This window comes from Emys orbicularis, chromosome 5 (genome assembly GCF_028017835.1).
Source record: "Emys orbicularis isolate rEmyOrb1 chromosome 5, rEmyOrb1.hap1, whole genome shotgun sequence".
NCBI lineage: Eukaryota > Metazoa > Chordata > Testudines > Emydidae > Emys > Emys orbicularis.
In genome coordinates, this window is record NC_088687.1 from 100,899,451 (window position 1) to 100,920,641 (window position 21,191).

The following is a 21,191-nucleotide window of genomic DNA, read 5'->3' on the forward strand; positions in this document are numbered from 1 at the left end:
TTCTCCAATTCTCAGTCTTTTTCACTTGTTTAGGTCTCAGCCATTTCCTTTTGCTACATTATAACTCCTTTCTGCTACCCTGTTACATTCAGCCAGCCCACTTTTCTGTCCACCCACCTTTTTGTGTCCTTCTATAGAACAAACCACATCCTTTTTAGCTCACCGTTAGAGCCTCTGTTGCGCTTTGGTCTAGTGGGCTAGCATTGTTCTAAATCTTCCCAGCCTTTCAAAGATTCATGCCTGTAGATGCTCAGAATATCCTCCTAAGGTATATTGTACAGGTACACACAAATTGCACTTTACCTACGCTTGTATACACCTAATTTGGTTATAATGAATAAGAAAGAGAGAAGTTATCTTGATGTTTGAATCCTAGGGTAAGCTGGTGATACTACAGAAAAAAAATATTGTGCCAAACTAATGTGATATAGAAACTTCTAAGAGATGATAAAGATGGGATCCGCATTATGCCATTTTTAAAGAGTTACTTTTCAGAGTTCCACCATACTTTAAAGCTCAGATTACCCAGCTTTCTATATGTAGGGTTACTAGAGAAATATTTCCCAGCTAGAGTAGTTGAAAAACAGATTTATATTAGGAAACTTAATTATTTCTGCCTATTTATTAATATTTCTTAAGTGCTATTTGTGTGCATGGCACTGTACATAGCAGAGAAAGGTATGGGCCCACTGCCAAAGAGTTTACCATTATAAGGCTTGTATTCACTAGACTTTTTTACCTGGTATTAATTGATTGCCAATTAACTCAAGGTTCTTAACACTGTGTACTAGTATGGACATTCCCCACGTGACCCAAATGTTTCATCTTTAAAAACAAAAACAAAAAAACTTTAGAATTAGCCTAGGTTAAAGTCCAGTGTTGTATGATCCTACCTACTAACAGTTAAGTCTGCATATATCTTTATTCCTTCACATAGTTTTACCATAATTTAATGACTTCAATAAGTCTACACTCAGTATAAAAATCCATGCAGCAGTAACTCTTAGAAGGACCCTGCCCTGAATTAGTCAGAAGAGCTTTTCAGAGACATCTGAATGTACATTTTCCTCCTGATATGTATTTCAGAATCACCTGACATCTCCGCAAAACATGACAATAGCCTAATGCTTCCACCACAGTCATACATCTTTGGTATCCTGTCTTCTATTTTTGATTAGAAAAAAATAGCTTGTATAACCGCAGTTTTTATTTTATTTATTTTTGGACATCGATTTCTGTTCATTTTGAGTTGAAACACATTATTTTAAAGATAAGTAGTAAAGGCAGAAGGCTTGCTCTGTATGTGTGTTATGTAAAGGAAATGTTAAGTTCTGAATTTCGCATCATTTGCCCAATGAAAGCTTGTGTAACATAAACACTAACATCCGGGATGCTCAATACTAAGAATTATGATCTTTGACATGTAGGGTTTACACACAACTCACATGCCATACAGAGAACACTAGAAATGGAGGGCACTTCTGTGAAAATCCTATATTTATTTTAAAAACAGGGAGTGTTACTCTCTGTCTTTCCTACACCACTTCCTTTCTACTATATTGTTTGCCCCCACTACATCATGCGTGATGTTACCCAGCTACTACAGTGATGAGGGGGACATAAGAATTTATATAGAGTAGACTAGACTAGAATTGAGGAATCTGAATCTTAATTTGTAAACTCCATAGGACAGGGATAATTTCTTATTTCTATTTTGGGAGGTGCCTAGCACCTGTTTAGGTGCCAGCAGAAGTGTATAATTATTTATTTCCTTAATTGCTGTATTTAAGAGATTCAGAATCTTTCCTCAGCACACCTTACCCTCCACTAAAAAGATAGATATAAAAAAAAGTTTGTTAGACATTAACTAGAATAAAAATTAAATTTTAAAATGCTGATAATTAAAAAATGTCCATCCCACTGAGTATTATACCCTAGAGAGAATTACTGTTGTGTTCTAAAAAAGCATGCTGTTTAAATATATATTTCTCTTTTTCTCTTAAAAAAAGGGGGGGGGGGAAATAGGGGGGAAAAGATGAATTACTATCCCTCCCCCCTGTCCAACTTTTGAGTGGGTCAATAAAAACCAAAACTTACTGCATTAGGGCCCATTAGACTCCAGATCCATGGATAGGTCTCCCCTAGCCTGTGCAGAAAGGTAGGTAGTTTGCAAAGTTGTAGCCATGTCGGTCCCAGGATATTAGAGAGACAAGATGGGTGAAGTAATCTTTTATTGGACCAACTTCTGTTGGTGAAAGAGACAAGCTTTCAAGGTACACCTCTACCTCGATATAACGCTGTCCTCGGGAGCCCAAAAAATCTTACTGCGTTATAGGTGAAACCACGTTATATTGAACTTGCTTTGATCCACCGGAGTGCGCAGCCCTGCCCCCCCGGAGCACTGCTTTACCTCGTTATATCCGAATTCGTGTTATATCGGCTCACGTTATATTGAGGTAGCGGTGTACACAGAGCTGAAGAAGAGCTCTCACCAATAGAAGTTGATCTAATAAAAGATATTACCTCATCCACCTTGTCTCTCGGAAAGGAAGGGTAAGTCAGCCACCTCTTAGAATCATATAAATGTGAGACTGGAAGGGACCTTGATAGGTCTTCTAGTCTATGGTGGCAGGACTAAGAATTAGCGAGACCATCCTTGGCAGGTATTTGTTTAACCTGTTATTTAAAAACCTCCAGGAATGGAGATTCCACAGTCTCCCTAGGTAATTTGTTCCAGTGCTTAACTACCCCTACAATTAGGAACTTTTTCCAAACGTCTAGCCCAGGGGTGGCCAAACTGTGGCTTGTGAGCTACATGCGGCTCTTTTACACTTAAAGTGCAGCTTGCGGAGCCCTGCACGCTCACCCCGCATTCTCCAACTACCAGACTTGGGGGGGGAGGAAGCTTAGGACCTCTACTTTGCAATGGAGTGGAGGGGTAGGGGCTTCTGCCCAGTGGGGAGGGGGGCTCAGGGCTTCAGTCCCACAGAGCATGCCTGCCAGGCTCGGGGCTTCAGCAGGAGCAGGGCTGAAGCCCTGAGCCCTAGCAGGTACCTCCCACGGGCAGAAGCCCCGGCAGGGGCTTCGGCTCTTGAACTTCTGAAGATTGTCATATGTGGCTCAGAGGATCAGTAAGTTTGGCCACCCCCGGTCTAACCTAAATCTCCCTTGCTGCAATTTAAGCCAGGGGCCGAGGTCTCCAATTTGTTCACTACTTTCCTGAAGTGTGCCCAGAAGTGGACACAATGCTCCAGTTGAAACGTTATCAGTCCTGAGTAGAGTGGAAGAATTACTTCTCATATCTTGCTTACAACACTCCTGCTAATACATCCAAAAGACTTGTTGACTCATATTAAGTTTGTGATCTGCTATAACCCCCCAGTATTTTTCTGCAGTACTCCTTCCTAGGCAGTCACCTCCCATTTTGTATTTGTGTATCTGTATTTGATTAGATTATTCCTTCCTAAATATAGTATTTTGCATTTGTCCTTATTGAATTTCATCCTGTTTAATTCAGATCATTTCTCCAGTTTGTCAAGATCATTTTGAATTGTAATCCTATCCTCCAAAGCGCTTGCCACCCCTCCCAGGTTGGTATCATCCACAAACTTCATACATGTACTCTCTATGCCATTATCTAAATTGTTTATGAAGATATTGAATAGAACCTGACACAGAAAAGATCCCTTCGGGACCGCACTTCATAAGCCCTTCCAGGTTGACTGTGAACCATTGGTAACTACTGAATATGGATTTTCCAGCCAGTTTTGCACACACTTTATAGTATGTTTGTTTAGACCAGTGTTTCTCAACATTTTAGATACCAGGGACTGGCTTGCTACCTTCCTAAACCGTGTCAGGGAAATCTCAGGGACCAGCAAGGAGGCTGCCATGGACCTGGACCGGTCCACAGACTGGTAATTGAGAAACACAGGTGTAGACTATATTTCTCTAGTTTATTTATGAGAAAGACATGTGAGAAAGTATCAGAAGCCTTACTACAGCCAAGATGTATCACATCTACCTCTTCCTCCCTATCCACACGACTCTTTTAGAGACTATTCCTCCTTTAGCTTGAGAACCTGCAGACTAGATCCAAGACTGACAGATGGAGAGGAGTCAGACGGGTGTGGGCAAGAAGCAGTAGGGCCAAATTTTAGTCATTCCAGGGCCACAGGCACATTCCTAAATAGAGGCTCCCTGTGGACCTGCCTCATGCCATAGCCCTGCCTCTGTTAGGAATGGTAGTGACAATGAGCATCCACAAGCGCTCTTTGCTGAGGGCCCCATCATCACTCCTCTTTAAGCAGGCTAGAGCCTCTCAATTCCCCAGATTGCTGCTTACAGGCTTAAACAGGCCATGGTCCATCCTGGAGGAGGGAGGAGTCAGCCCCCATCCATTTGAGTAGAGCAGTGGTCTCCAAAGTGGGGTGCACAAGAGGATCCTTGGGGGGGGGTGGCAGGAGGAGCGCTTTTGGGGGGGGCGCGCTTTGGCAGTTCGGGCGGGAGTCCGAGTGGTTTTGGTGTGGTTTTTTTTGCGCTTTGGCGCAGCAGGGGGTGCGTGCTCAACATTTTTTTTACTGATAGGGGTGCACGATCAAAAAGTTTGGAGACCACTGGAGTAGAGGACTGTGTATAATAGCCCTTGCCACCAACCTCTGCCATGAGGGGGTTGCAGTAGCAAGGCCACCTCCACCCCCAACCCCTGCACAGTCTTCTTTCAGTCTTCTAACCTGTTAATATGAATGGCCAGTTCACACTGCTGCCTTGGATTCTTTGGCAGCATGGTTCCATTGGAGAGCTGTGGAAGATGCAGAGGCTCAGGAACTGCTACATAAAAGTATTCATGGATATGCACAGAGCTACTGGAGTTTGAGAGCAATGGCCCTGCTTTGTTCCCACTAGGGCATAAACCCTACGCATCTCAATGGAACATTGGGGAAAACCATGAGAAGAGAACCTCAGACCCAGAACTAAGAACCCTCTTCATAATTAAACCACAACTTTCCACTGAGGATTTGTCTTTTAATTGGTTCCAAGGGAGGACAGGCCACATTTCATCTGCTTACAGCTATTCTCTCCTAGTCTGATAGGACCTGAGTTTGTTAAGGCTTTGATGGGCCCTATCTAGTTGCCCAGGCCTTTTTTTGGGGGGGGGGAAGGGGAGGGGAGGGGTTGGAGAAGACTGGAGTTTTTCAAGGGAGTCAACTTTAACTGAACCCTTTAAACTGGGTTTTAGGTCCTTTACCTGAAATTGGTTCCGCCTGTTACCTATGATTTTTGTTTTACCTGTGTTTTGTATGATTAAAGTGTATTGTACATGTGCTGACTGACACATGATAAACATGTTATGATGCTAGCAGACCAGGTACTAGCTCATGCCAAGGTCTCCATATCAGAGTTGAACACAGACAAATATATAGCTGGAATAAATAACCTGTGTGTTATAATCCTAATACCTATTAATAATAAGAATGTACTTAGATTTTACTGAATGCTTTTGCATTGCTGCATGCATTAATCTCACTTATAACATCTGTGTCCCTTATTTGTAAGGTAATATTTGAACATTCGCATTGTAGGCCTCTGTAACTGTGGCCATGTCTACACTAGCGAGCTTACAGCAGTATAGCTGTACCATTCTGCTGCGCGGCTATAAGATCTATGCCACTGGGAGAGCACTCTCTTGTTAACATAATAAAACCACCTCCACAAGTGGTAGCGTAGCCATGGTCTGTGTAAATCACCAGACAGGAGGAAGAAATTAACTAGTGTGAAATGCTGATCTCCCACAGAAGGTATTCTTGAGGTACAAGGAAGGCCCATTGACACCAGACAGACTAGAGTAGAACATTAAAGAGGACAAAATACTTTGTTATTTACTCCTCCTCCCGAAGATGGGAGGAATTCACTTGCAAGACTCATCAGCTGAGGTTGCAGCTCCAAGCAGAATGGGAGAAGAATAAAAATTGCTAACAAGAAGGAACTGCATCTTTGTGCTGCTTGGACTCTGGTGGGGCAAGTTTTCTAAGCACAAGCAAGGGATTCCTAGCTGTTTAGCCTGGGTGAGCCCTAAAGAGCTTGCTTATTATAGAACTTATTACCTTTTCAACCTTAAGATTGTAACTCATTTGCACCCTGGTTCATAGCAGTCTGCCCTGAGGTTGGTACTCACTGCAGGACAGCTTGGGTACATTATATATTTAATTAATACATAAATAAACCATAAATTCCTTCCCCTCTGCTTCAGTTGATCTTCAGATGGGAAATGAGGCTGTAGTTGACCCCACCTTTGTCCCTACACTTTCTGAACCATTGGAATGGGGTAGGGAACCCCATTTCTGTAGAGCCAACTGACACCTTTTAAAAGTAAACACAATGGGCCTAATTCATCACCAGAATAACTCCAAGAAAGCCAGTGGTGTTAAGCCAGGAATAAACGCCCCCCCCCCATCTTATTTATATTAATATAAAAATATAAAATCATGAGTGGTTTGGAGAAAGTGAATAAGGAAAAGTTATTTACTTGTTCCCATAATATAAGAACTAGGGGCCACCAAGTGAAATTAACGGGCAGCAGGTTTAAAACAAATACAAGGAAGTTCTTCACACAGCGCACAGTCAACCTGTGGAACTCTTTGCCTGAGGAGGTTGTGAAGGCTAGGACTATAACAGGGTTTAAAAGAGAACTAGATAAATTCATGGAGGTTAAGTCCATTAATGGCTATTAGCCCAGATGGGTAACAAATGGTGTCCCTAGCCTCTGTCTGTCAGAGGGTGGAGATGGATGGCAGGAGAGAGATCACTTGATCATTACCTGTTACGTTCACTCCCTCTGGGGCACCTGGCATTGGCCATTGGATACTGGGCTGGATGGACCTTTGGTCTGATCCAGTATGGCCGTTCTTATAAATGCATCTTTAATCTGCCTCTGCCCTTACATTGCTTTAGAAATGCACACTAATGTATTTATATGCCCTGCTTAAATAATAACCAATTAGATAATGTCTAGCTCCTACATGGCTATTTTCCATCAGTAGATCTCAAAGCATGTCGGTATCATTATCCCCATTTTTACAGTGGGGAAATGGAAGTACAGAAAGGAAACGACCTGCCAAAGTCACTGAGGAGGCCAGTGGCAGAGCAGGGGGAAGAATCCAGGTCCCCTGAGTCCCAGTCCAATGCTCCATCCCATAGTGCCTCATCTTCAGATCATAGTACAACCATTAACTAGTGAACCACAACACTGTTACGGAGCAAGTATGGTTACCTCCTTTTTGCAGGTGAGGAAGAATAACCAATCTGGGCCAAATTAATCCATGGTGTAACCCCACTGACTTTATTGGAATGACACCAGCAACATTTGCTCACAGTCACTCAGGGCCTGATCCTAAGCCTATTGAAGTCAATGGAAAAAAAAGCTTCCATTGACTTCAATGGGCTTTGGGTGGGACCCACAGCAAGTCAGTGGCAGAAATGGGATCAGATCTCAGGAGTTCCTAATCTCAGTCCCATGCCTAGTTCACTAGACCATGCTAACTCTCTGCTTGTGAGATTAACAAATCTCACAGTTCAGATACCTGTGCAAAATCCTGACTGTACAGAATATTAAAAATTCCCATACAATTTATTGGAAGGGTCTAGTTGAAAGGGCAGCACCCAGCTTCCTACTAGATTCCTGGGTGGAGTTGGAAAACACAGGGACCTGACTCAAAGGCATGCTGTGTTCATCACTGTGTCATTCATAGTGGGATGGGCTCTGATGCTGGGATGTGGGAGTGCAAGCTGGTCTCATCAGGTCAAAAGAACTAGTGTGGTTAGATGAGGCTGAGGCATTAACCCCAAATTCACCCAGACTTTCTAAAGAAAAAACAAAGCATTCTGAGAATGAGGAACTCAGCAGTAGCTCATTCATTGATGGAGGTTTGTGACTAAAACACTTAAATCTGCTTTTGATTACTTCCATCTGACTTATTCATATGAGAATTCAGAATCCATCTGTAAATAATGGGTTTGATTTTCTTTCACTTAGGTCAGTTTTATACCAGTCTAATTCCACTGACTGCAACAGACTGACTCCCAATTTACACTGGGGTAAGCGAGGCCAGAATCAAATCCAATATATTTACCAAATGCACATTGTTTTAAACTCACCAATACATTATCTTTTACAATCTGTGAACTCCCTACCTGTCTCAGGCCAAATCCTTAGCCCAATGTGAACACATGTGATGGCCAACGGGGAAGGAGTTCCCCATTCAGATTGTGGAACAGCAACAGAATTGCTCCACAGCCAGTACTGCAACCACCAGGTTGCTGCAAACTCTTCAGCTGTTGTGTCTTCCTTCCATGGAGATAAAATGGCTGGTGGGCATGCTAGGCCAGGTTTACAAGTGCTCACCACCCACATTTGGAGCCAGATTTTCAAAAGTCTTCAACACTCACCATACTCTTTTGAAAAATCTCACCGTTTATTTTGGTGCCTAAATGGAGCGGAGTTCTTTTTTAAAGCCAGCTGTGATTGCAAGTGGAATCTGACCCTCAGCATCACAAATCCACTGGGCCCTTCTACACAATCACCCTTCATGGGAGCACATCCTCTCCGTAAAATTGTGCTACACAATGCTCAGGATGTGCAAACCTCCAGTTGGTCAAACCTTCCCCCCTGCTTACTGAATACACTGCAGCCAGGGTCTTCTGGAGCTGTGGAAGAGAGGACAGGATTCACTGTCTGGGCTGCTGCTTCAGCGTTTATGACTGGCAACTTGGAAATGCTGCAAGCCTGCACATAGGGTGACCAGATGTCCCGATTTTATAGGGACAGTCCCGATTTTTGGGTCTTTTTCTTATATAGCCTCCTATTACCCCCCACTCCCTGTCCCGATTTTTCACACTTGCTGTCTGGTCACCCTACCTGCACACCACAGCAAGCTCCTCACTGTAGACTTTTTTAGTGCAAAGACTTCATCCCTATTTCCTTCCTCTTTTCCAAAATCAGAAACATCTACTGAAAAGAATGTCCCCTTATGAATTACACTGACTCTGGTGAGAAAAGTAAACAACTCCTTTATCCCCAATATAGCTTATTAGTCATTTATTAAATGAGTTATGGGTCTCATTCAGCAAATGTTTCTTAACTATAGATAGACAGCAACAATCAGCAGCTGATTGATAATAAGCAACCTGCAGCTCCTTAAATGGACGCAAACAGAGCCAACAAATTTAAGACTAGGAGCTAATTTTCACAGGGAATAGAGTTTCACAGGGGTTAAATGAGGTCAGAATTTGGCCCAATAGTTTGGGAAACCAAGAAAAATATAATATATGGAACATATTATGGTCAATCACTGACAAAACCAAGACCTACTCATCAGCAGATGGCTACCGGCACTACTGTTTTCCCAGAAACCATGCTTGATTAGTTAATTCCTGGTATCTGTATCAGTTTCTATACATTGTTCCAAATTAAAGGTAACATTTTAAAAAGTGACTGAGTAACATTGGAGTCTAGGGCGTGGCCTACACCTAAAACTTAGATCTGACCTAGATACATTGCTCAGGGCTGTGAAAAAATGTCATACCCTGAGTATTGTAGTTAGGTCATCTTAACCCCTTGTGTAGGCACAGCTAGGTTGATGGAAGGATTCTTCTGTTGACCTAGCTACCCCCTCTTGGAGAGGTGGATTGCCTACGCTGATGTAATAACCCCTTCTGTTGATGTAGGAAACATCTACACTACCGCCCCATAACCGTGCCATTGCTGTAACAGCTACTCTGGCTAAGGACTGGTCTACACAAGAAAGTGTCTCTACTTTATATTATATCGGTATAGTTATACCAGCCTAACACCCCAGGTAGACAATAGTCTGACTCTGGCATAAGTGTGGCTTCCCCCCCCCCCCCCCCAGTTCATCTTAAACACTTCCCAATATAATAAGAAACCAGAATAAGAGTGGCCACATGGTGGGCTATACCAATATAATACTATTGGTTTAAATTTACATCTTGGCTTATCCTGAAAAACTTTCCTGTGTAGACAAGGCCCAAGTCTCATTGACTTTAGTTGAGGTCAGTCCTTCTTTGAGCAGAGGGTTAGACTAGATGACCTGAGGTCTCTTCCAATCCTAATCTTCTATAACTTGAGACCAGGCCTAAGTCATAGTCACACTTAAAAATTAGATTGACCTAGCTAAAATTTCACACCCTGGGCACGGTAGTTAGATTGACCTAATGCCCAGGGTAGATGCAGCTACATGATGGAAGAATTCTTCCATCAACCAAGCTACTGCTTCTCAAAGACGTGGAATAACTACATGCTCATCTGCACTTAAAATGCTGCAGCAACACAACGGGGAGGGCTCCTTGAGAGGTGGTAGCTAGGTGAACAGAAGAATTCTTCCATCAACCTAGTGCTGGTCTATAACAAGGATTAGGTCAATATAGGTATGTCTCCCAGGGGTGTGGATTTTTCACACCACCAAGAGACATAGCTATACTGAAATAAATTCCCATCATAGACTAGACCTACCTCAGAAATATCCCTTCTGAGGTTGTAGGAAGCATCTTGTCAGCTGACAGGGATGAGGGCAGTCTAGCCTAGTGGTCAGAGTGGGCATCAGGCCTAGTGGCTAGGGTCAGGGTCAGTAGTCAGGAACCAAAGCCAAGGATCAAACTGGAAGGCAGGAGCTGGATACCAGAGCCGAGCGCTGAGAGAGAGCCTGTAGTCAGGAGCCAGAGCCAAGGCTCAAACCAGAGGGCAGGAACTGGAGCAACTTATGGGCTGTGAGTTCTATGGGCCTGTGGTGCCTGGGCACCAGGAATATTCCTGGCCCAGGCCCGGCTCCAGCAATGTTTGAGGCCAGGTCTCTCCCTCCCCCGCGCGTGCCCCTTGGGCAATTTAAAACAGCTTGGGGCCCCTATCCACCACCGGCAGCGCAGCAGAGCTGAGCAGCCTCCCACTGCTCACTCCACATGGCTGCCAGCCTGTCCCTGTGGCCTCTGGGCGGGGGAGTGTGTCTGTGTCTATGCATGCTGCTCCTGTCCCAAGTGCCTTTGCAGCCAATAGGAAGCTGCAGGGGCAGTGCCTGAGGGTAGCAGCGCACAGGCAGGGCAAGCCGGGGTTCTCTAGGAGCCCCAGGTAAGCACTGCACCCCCACATCCCCTCCCAGAGCCTGCACTCCCACCCCTTTCACACACACACACACACACACACACACACACCCCTACAACAAACTCCCTCCCAGAGCCTGCACCCAAACTCCATCCCAGAGCCTGCACCCCTCACCCCCTCCTGTACCCCACCCCTGCCTCAGCCCAGAGCCTACACCCAAACATCCCAAAGCCTGCACCCTTCAACCCCCTTCCCATACCCTTCCTACACACCCCTCCTACCCCAAACTCCCTCCCAGAGCCTGCATCCCCTCCCTCCATACCCCCTCCCATCCCCAAATTCCCTCCCAAGGCCTGTACCCCCACCCCTAGACCAGAGCCTGCACCCCCTCCCCAAACTCTCTCCCAGAGCCTGCACCCCTCACCCAGCCCAGAGCCTGCACCCAAACTCCATTCTGGAGCCTGCACCCCTCAACCCCTCCTCCTGCACCCCCTTCCACACATCCCCTCCTGCCCCCAAACTCCCTCCAGAGCCTGCACCCCAATCCCCTGCTCCAGCCCAGGGCTTGCATCCCAGACCATCCCTCCCAAACTCCCTCCCAGAGCCTTAGGCAGGTGGGGGGGGGCAGAGTTTGGGGGTGGGTGGGTGGGCTCTGGGCACCACCAAAATTTCTAGAAACCTGCCACCTCTGGGAGCAAGCAGAGTATCAGACAAGGAGGGGTGCAAGGCTGGAGCAGCAGGAACAAGGTAATACCAGAGTAAGCACAGTGGTGGGCATAAGCATTGAGAAGCCAATGTGCTGGTGGTGCTGCTGCTGACTTAAGAGCCTGCTGCTGGCCGCTGCAGCCAGTCAGGTGTTGTGGCTAATCAGGCAGCTGCTTGCTGCAGGCCAGCTGTACTAATGAGGCTGCCTGTAGACTAGCTCTGCGGCAGGCCCAGATTCCTGACACATCCACCGTGCTATAGCAGCACAGCTGCAGTGCCGTAGCTGTGCTGCTGTAGTGGCTGCAGTATAGAAATAGCCTTAGGCATTGTCTACTTAAGAAAGTTATACTGGTATAAGCTAAGGTGTGAATTTATACCACTATAGTTATACTGACATAACCTCCCTGTGGTCACTCTTATTCCAGTATAAGGGAGATTTTTTGGTTTAATTTATATTATTTAGAAATGAATATAAGCTAAACTGGAAAAAGACATTCTTATTCAGGAATAGGGCCTGGTCTACATTTAGGGTATGTCTACACTTGCAGAGTTTTTGCGCTGTAAGTTTCATCAGCGATAGGGAAAGTAAAGCGCTGGTCTGTGCACTCACTTAATTCCTCAGGCATCAGAGAGTGTTTACACTAGCAGCCAGGGCCGCCCGGGGGGGGGGGGGGGGGGGAGTGGGGCAATTTGCCTCAGGCCCTGGGCCCCTCAGGGGCCCCCATGAGAGTTTTTCAGGGCCCCTGGAGCGGGGTCCTTCACTCGCTCCGGAGGCCCCAGAGCTTCTTCCGCTCCAGGTCTTCGGCGGCAGTTCGGCGGTGGGGGGTCCTTCCGCTCCAGGACCCACCGCCGAAGACCCCAGACCCCCTGAATCCTCTGGGCGGCCCTGCTAGCAGCACTTCCATTGCCGATGAGAGCAGCGCTGTAGGGCAGCTATCCCACAGTGCAGCTCTCTCGATAGGTCTTGTGGGAAGGGGGGTGGTGAGTGGAAGGCATTCTGGTCCCTGCTCAGTGCTCCGTGCTGCACTGCTTCATGTCCGAGCAGCCCATCACTTCCCTGTTTCTTTCGCAGCACTTTTTAACACTCCTTGTTGTCTGGCTGCTTTCCCCGCCACATCTACAAGCAGGAATGGATCCTGCACCGCTGTCCATTACTCTGACAGCTGTCACTTGCATCTCGTGCGTGGCAGTGCAGCTGTTCTTAAACTTGCAAAGAGAATTGCAGTCAGAGCTGCCTGATGAGCTACCTGAAATGGAAATAAGTAACATTCAATTGCTTTTGGCATTAACTGAGCAGCTGAGCACTGAGCAGCGTTTTGGGGCTAGGGAAACTAGTTCAGAGTGGTGGGATCGTATCATTATGCATGTCTAGGATGACGACCAGTGGCTTCAAAACTTTCAGATGCGGAGAGCCACCTTCATGGAATTGTGTGCTGAGCTTTCCGCAGACCTGCATCGCAAGGACACCAGACTGAGAGCTGCACTCACTGTAGAGAAGCATGTGGCAAACGCATTGTGGAAGCTGGCAACTCCAGACAGCTACTGGTTGGTTGCGAACCAGTTTGGAGTGGGGAGATGGACCGTTGGTGCCGTGGTAACTCAAGTGTGCAAGGCCATTAATCGCATCCTACTGCGCAAGACTGTGACTCTTGGTAACGTGCGTGACATTTTGGATGGCATTGGAGAAATGGGCTTCCCTACCTGTGGTGGGGCGATAGATGGAACGCACATCCCGATTGTTGCCCCGGCCCACCTTGGCAGAGCACCAAGGACATAAATCATAAGGGGTACTTCTCCATGGGTTTGCAGGCACTAGTGGATCACCGTGGGCGTTTCACTGATATTAACGCCGGATGGTCTGGAAAGGTGCATGACGCACGTATCTTTAAAAACACTGGCCTGTACAGAAAGCTGCATGTGGGGACTTTCTTTCCAGATCAGCGGATCACCGTTGGGGAAGTGGAAATGCCCATTGTGATCCTGGGAGACCCAGCTTACCCACTGATGCCATGGCTCATGAAGTCATACACCGGAAACCTAGATGTCAGTAAGGAACATTTCAACAACAGGCTGAGTAGGTGCAGAATGGCTGTTGAATGTGCATTTGGCTGTTTGAAAGCGTGCTGGAGATGTTTGTACAGTAGACTGGAAATGAGTGAGGAAAATATTCCCATGGTTATTGCGGCGTGCTGTACTTTACATAACATTTGTGAGGGGAAGGGCGAAAGGTTTACTCATATGCAGAGCGTGGAGGCCAAACGCCTGGCTGATGAGTTTCAAATGAAAATCATTAAACTCTGCTGCTATGCTTGGGAAAGGAAGTGTTAACAGCATGTGCTGTGCTTATGAAACTTCTGAGTTTCACCACAAAAAGTCATTCACAGGTGTAGACGCTCCCAGGGTTTTTGCGCAAAAAAGGGACATTTTGCATTTTAAGTGGCAAGTGTAGACCTGCCCTTATAAATTAGATTGACCTAGTTATGTCTCTCAACCCTACAGTGGTGCATCTGCAACGTTTCAAGTGTAGACAAGCCCATAGCATAACATAATTAATAAGCACATCACATCAAATTTTCAAAAGCACCTAAGTGACTAATTTTCAAAAGTACCTTAGGACCCTAAATCCTATTTTAATTGTCTAAGTGAGGTAGGCCCTTTTGATCATTAGTCAATATAGCCCTGTTCAGGAAAGCACTTAAGCATGTGCTTAAGCATCCTCCTCTGAATCAAGGCCTATATTTGAACATGTACCTATGATTTATTTTAAAACTCTATTTGTATGGCTTTTGTGTACATTTCCTACAAACCAAATTCCTGAGGGACATCATACATGACTATGAAATAATTTTGACAATATTATTTTCCTTTCCTCTGTGTTACAGTTAAGACGGCCACAAAAACACAACATAACAAAATACACAAAACAATGAAAAAACAAGGTAAGCTCACAAATAGTTAACAACTGTTAGTTAACATATAAGTCAGATAGAACAAAGCAAATCATATCTATCAGGCCTGGGTTACAGGAATGCTCCTTATCCATTTCTGGTCCACTACAAATATTTATTCAGATAACAAATAATTATTTATATGCTTATTTTCATAGAAACACCCAGATTTATATATTAGAGTTCAAGAAAGTACTGCTGAATCTTTATATACAAATGATCTTCTGTTATCATCACGTTTTGCAAAACAAGTGAGAAAAAACAAAATCTTTATCTTGCTAAAAGGCAGATTAGGGTTTTAGAGCAATTTGAATATTAAAGTCAGTTCTTTATGAAGGTGACTGTATCTGAGGAATCCCTTAACCAAGTAACTTCTGCAAGAGGGGCACTCAATTAAATTAAAAGTTTGCAAATTCAAAGATGATCAAAGGAAATACTTTTTCACACACCATGTAATTAGATGCAGAATGTTGCTGAGGCCGAGAACTGGACATATGTGTGAATAACAAGAATAGATGGAGTTATCATAATCAGTAATAAAAAAAAATTTGGAAGGCATATTAAACCTCATGGTTCAGGGCTTAAGTAATCTCTGACTTTTAGAGTATGTTTACACAGCAGCTGGGAGTGTGCTTCCCAGCCTGGGTAGACAGACATGCACTACCTCTGCTCAAGCTAGTATGTTAAAACTATCAGAGTGACTGTGGCAGCACAGGTGGAAGCTCTGGTTTGTCACCTGAGTACCAGCCTGCTCAGGGGTTACGTAATTGGGTGGCTAAGCCATACCGTTGCTGCAGCTACACTGGTATTTTTAGCATGCTAGCCTGAGCAGGGCTAGTGCATGTCTGTCTACATGGGCTGCGAAGCACTCTCCCAGCTGCTGTGTAGACATACCCTTAGAGATAAGGATGAGACCTAGTCTATTTGGGGGGGGGAAGGGGAGCAGATTATCCCACATTTGCTTGATGTAAGGTTTTTACACCTTCTGAAACATCTGCTGTTGGGCATTGGACTAGATGGACCTCAGATCTGATCCATATGGCAGTTCCAAGGTTCCTATGTTTAAGCATGTTGGAAACTACTTTGCAGTCTTTGGGTGAAATCCTGGCCCCCATTGAAGTCAATAGGTGTTTCACCAGTGATTACAATGGGGCCAGGATTTCACCCTCTGTATTTGGGGTCTCACACTGCGAGATCACTATTTCCAGCACTAGGCTTGAGAAAGAGACATACCTGGTAATTAAAAATAAATAAATAGCCTTTCACAGTTTATTCGTGGTGACAAATGCTTCTTAGCTTTGACATTCTGTAAACTGTCGGGCTGAGAAAAAGTGGCTCAGTTTCCCTCTAAGTATCTAGACAAAATGCCTCTGCCTTCATCATTCCTCTTGACTTGATTTTAAACACCAATACATTCTTACTCATTTGGGTAGTTTTTATGATGAACTGGATAGGATTAGAGGGGGCAATTAAGGAGTCTTTTTCTGTATTGGGGGAAAAAATGAATGCCCAAATCCTCTTGCCCAAGTGCACAACCTGGGTACTATGCTGTGTGTTAGTGAGGCCTATAAGGTTGGGAAGGAAATAGCATGCTCCCTTCCAAGTCAGTAAGGGTATGTCTACACTGCAATTAAACATCCGTGGCTGGCGCGTGCCAGCTGACTCGGGCTGCGGGGCTGTTTAATTGCAGTGTAGACGTTCCACCTTGGGCTGCAGCTTGAACTCAGGGACCCTCCCACCTCTAAGGATCCTTGAGCCTGAGCTCCAGTCTGAGCCTGGATGTCTACACCGCAGTTAAACAGCCCCTTAGCTTGAACCCTGCAAGCCCAAGTCAGCTGGCACGGGCCAGCCACGGATATTTAATTTCAGTGTAGACATCCCCTAAGTGGCAGCAGCACGACCTTACAGATATGTTGGGATCCTCTAGGCTTCACTCTTATCAAGCTAACCTTAATCCTACTGTGTGATCTAGGCACAGCGCCCATCCACAAACATGCAGTGCAGAGCCAGGATGTGGTGTCCTTTGAATCCTACCTCTTGCTCAGCTGAACTGCATGCAAGGCCTTCCGAGGCCTTTCCTTCATAGAGTGTAAAATACCATATAAAAGCCAGTTGGGTGACTCATTTACATTAATGCTATATTCCTCTAATGGTGTGTTTCTGACGCACATTTTCCTTTGACCTTGTTCAATATAAAGATAATTTTGGGGGGCATCTTGATAGCTAGTAACCACAGCATCATGTAGCCGATAATCACCGCAAGAGGTCTTGGCATAACACTTATTATTCTGCAATACAGTACATAAAAGCAGCACTTTTAATCAAACTGAACCCAAGAAGAGAAGATAATTTGTTAGAGCCTTTTTAAAAAAATATATCCAGAAAAAGATGATTGGCTAAGTCAGGTTAGAAATCAGGTACTCTGGTAATAAGCACCATAGAAATGTCTATAAATAAATAAACAAAGTGAGAAGATTTACAATGACTCATACTTTTTGCACCCATTTTTTAATGTTCATGACATTAACAATCGTTAATCTTTAGTTAGGCTTACAGAAAACACAGTTTTCAGTAATGAAGGAATATAAGATTAGATAAGTAAAAAAAAAAAACCATGGTGGTTGCCAAGGCTAAAAGGTTTTCATCGAGGACCTCATCCTGCAAACATCTGTGCATCTGAATGATGTTAGTCGTGTGAGGAGTCCCACTGAGTTCAAATTCATTTACTAATAGGCTAGTTTTTAGTGTTTCTGTGGGCAATGGGCTTGCATTCTGTGCCTAAAATTTTGCAGAGAGAGGTGGCGGAACTTAAGAGAGGAATACAGATAAGCTGAGAAATGACTGGAGCCCCTCTGCTGTGATCCTGGGTGCAGGAGTTTGAAAGGATTTAAAACAAGTATAAATGACCCGTATGAACCCAGTACTTGTTTGTAATGAAAGGGTCTCCCTTGAGATAACACTGGAAAGTTTAAAGTAGAAGTAAATGTTTACCAGCCTGGGACTCAATGGTGTAATAAACACTTCAAGTGCTTTGTGCCCACTTGCAGTTCAAGCGCATACCCTGGAAACATTTGCTCACATTAGTAATTTTATTCATAGGAATAGTCCCACTGAACTCAGTGTTTAAACCACAGTGTATGACTCTGCCCATTGCTCCTACTTAGCTCCAATTCCAAGAGGTAGGTAATATACAAGCAATTGGCTGATACCAAAACTAAGTAACCATGGGCTCTCATTATGGAACCCTTCCTCTTTCAACCCTCAATTCCCGCTCTATGGTTTGCTACTCACACTCACTGAGTCATGTCTTAAATTGTTCTAGAGGGCACCTAGTATGCTTCTGAGCACCATATAAATAATAACCATCATAATTTTGTCTCATGCGAGTCCATGTCTGCAATTGCTGGGAAGAGCAGGACTTAATTTGCTAAGTTCTCTTTAAAGAAACTCTGATAGCCTCCCAGCATGGGAGCAGCACCCTGAGAGTACCCAGTTCATTCCCCAGGCGGGAACCATAGCTATATTTGAACTATGATTTGCTTGCTAAGGAAGACAGACCCACCCAGCACTGGAGGTGTCTAAAAACATTAAGTCAAAGTCCTGGGGTTCTTACTCAGTTTTGAATCAGACAAGTTATTACACCCACACTCCCATCCAAATGCTAGCAGGAGTTTGCCCATATAAGGACTCAGTGAGAACAGGGACAGATCTTTCTCCCAGGATCCATGTGTAAAGAGGATCATTACTCATATAGAAGGGGGAAGTGTTGCCTTCCATGGCACCATCTCCTCAGACCCTACAGAGAGAAGAAAGGGACGGGTTGAGCTAGAGGTGGAAAGGAGAGGGCTGGGTGCACAGCATACGTGACTAATCTATCTCCCCCCACACATCTATCCTGGCAACCACAGGGCATCCTTTGTAAAGCCCCCACAACCTAAGGTTGTGTTAACTTTTGTGCAGTGCCCTACTGCACTGTGGATCCCCCTGGAAGGCTATTGTGGGCAGGGAAAGCCCTGTGCATGAGGCCAGAGGTGCTGCAACTAGGGCTGTTGGGGGTGCTGCTACACCCCCTGGCTTGAAGTGGTTTCCACTATATACAGGGTTTACAGTTTGGTTCAATGGCTCTCAGCACCCCCACTATACAAATTGTTCCAGCACCCCCGTATGGGGCAAGAGTTGCAAGGGTGTGGTGGCACAAAAGGCCCTGATTCCCAGTGAGACCAGTGCATATCTTAGAGAATCCACAGGTTGTGTGTGTTGAACTACTGCCATCCTGAAAGGGGGGCAAAGCCCACCCTCACCCCCAATAGATTTATCCCATGCAAACCCATATGCAGGTTTTCTGTGCAGGGGAATAATCTAGCCCCAAGGATTTGACCCTAAATATTGTTAGTCTCCTCCGGTAAGTAAAGGATATTTAATTATATCTTGCAAAACTCCAAAGTAATTACGCTTGGCACCCCAGTTCCAGAGATTGTTTGTTGCTGATTCAATTTATATAAATTCAATGTCACCATGTATTTGATTACCCTTAATATGTTAGATTATTGGTTTCAACAAAACCTCTGTTCAGAAAAATGTTCATTAAAAAAAAAATGTGAGAGAGAATTTTAGTGCTCATGAAAAATGTCTGTCACCCCTGGAGACTGAAATCTTCTGCCAACAGAACAGGGGCAGCACATTGCATGACAGTGTGAGCCTCCCTGCACTGTCCCATCCGGGAGCCTAAAAGTTCTATCTGGGGGCCAGCACCTCTAGGGATGAGGGAGCATGTCAGTCTCCTCTGGCCCATTCAGTCTTTGGCCTCTTTGCTGAGTCACCGAATGCCAAGTATGGCAGGTTTTCTGATGTAGTCATCAGTCTGCTGGGAACTGGGCTGAGGCCATAAAATAAATATTATGTAAGACACAGATCAACTATCAATAATTTTTGGTCACTTCCAGACTGGGTAAGCTGGATTTGAACCAGCAAAGGTGAAAGATTCTGTTCCATTAATGATCCCCAGTATTCCAGCCCTCACCCCCATTGCTAACATACTCTATTGGGGGCTTTACCTCAATAAGAACTGCAAGAGTTTGGTCCTAGGAGACTATTTCACAGCTATGACAGTTTGCATTTGTGGTTAGCTAGAGAAAACAAACTATATTAGAGGAGTTTAAAACAAAATGTACAACTGTCTTTTTAAATTAAATATACAATGATCAGATTATATATACAAAGTTCTTAGAGTCAAAAACTCAGCATGGGAAGTTATGTCAGCAGGGATTTCAGGCAAAGCAGAGGCCTTCTATCATTAAATAAGTGCGGACAAATAAACCAACAATAGAAATGAAAAATTAAAGAACATAGATATTATCCATAAGTCTCCAGTTCAGGCTCACTCCAGTCCTCTGTGACCAGGCAGCCTAGAGTAAATTAGCTCATTTACAGTTTTGTGGAGAAAGGAGAGTTAGCTGCACTTTTCATGTTCAAAGGCATTATTCATGGAAAGGGAAAAGCCAAGTCAGGTAGCAAGTACATCTGGCCCATCAGGAACACTAGCATGGTGATCCTACCAGATGTCCTTCCTTGGCTCACCTTCCATTTTCTATGCTGATGTACTTCTGTGCAAGGGAAGTAGTAATGCGGCTAATAGAGTAATAAAGGGACTTCAAAAGATCCTGCACTCGTTAACGGAGAAGAGTTTCCTTCTCTTCTGTTTTCGGGCTTGATTGACTGCAGTCCGGACTGCATACTCAAATACCTGCTGCACTCCCCTGTTGCTGAGAGCAGAGCACTCCAAGTAGCCTTTAGCTCGGACCTCCCGGGCCAACCGCTTCCCATCAACTGAGCTGATGCAGGATAAGTGATGGGGTCCTGTTTCCCGCTGGTCAGTTTGAGTGGCCACCACTAAAATGGGGATTCGAGGCAAATGGCTTCTGATCTCACCAATCCATTTATTCCTCAGGTTTAAAAAGGAGTTGTGGTTGGCCACTGAGTAGCACATTAACACCACGTCAGCCTGTTGGTATGAGATGGGGCGGATGCCTTTGAAGGCATCACTGCCTGCTGTGTCCCAAAGGCCTAGGCTAATCTGGACACCATCCATGAAGACATCCACCCCTGTGTTTTCATACACTGTGGGCTTGTAGGTATCGGGAAAAGTCTCAGAGGTGAAACGTACCAAGAGTGATGTTTTCCCCACAGCGGTATCTCCCACCAGCACGCACTTGATTGAATCCAGCATTTTCTCAAATTCCACCTCAAAACGCAATGTTTCAACTCAGCAAGAGCAGGAGCCGTAGAGAGAAAGAGAGTTCTCAGGGACCTTTTGAAATAATCTCCATTCAGTAGGAATTCATCCAGATTCTTTAACTTCTCAAGACCCGAGAGTTTCACTTCAGTACAAAATCCCCTTCTCTCCCACACAACTGTGTGATGCTATCAGT

At 44.8% G+C, this 21,191-nt stretch overlaps 1 protein-coding gene across 1 annotated transcript; it reads right to left on the bottom strand.

Moving 5' to 3' along the window:
- Nucleotides 1-20,413: 20,413 nt before the first annotated feature.
- On the bottom strand, nt 20,414-20,989 carry RHOH (ras homolog family member H). Its single transcript, XM_065405628.1, has one exon. It carries the CDS (start codon nt 20,987-20,989, stop codon nt 20,414-20,416), a length of 576 nt encoding a protein of 191 aa, XP_065261700.1.
- Nucleotides 20,990-21,191: the final 202 nt, after the last annotated feature.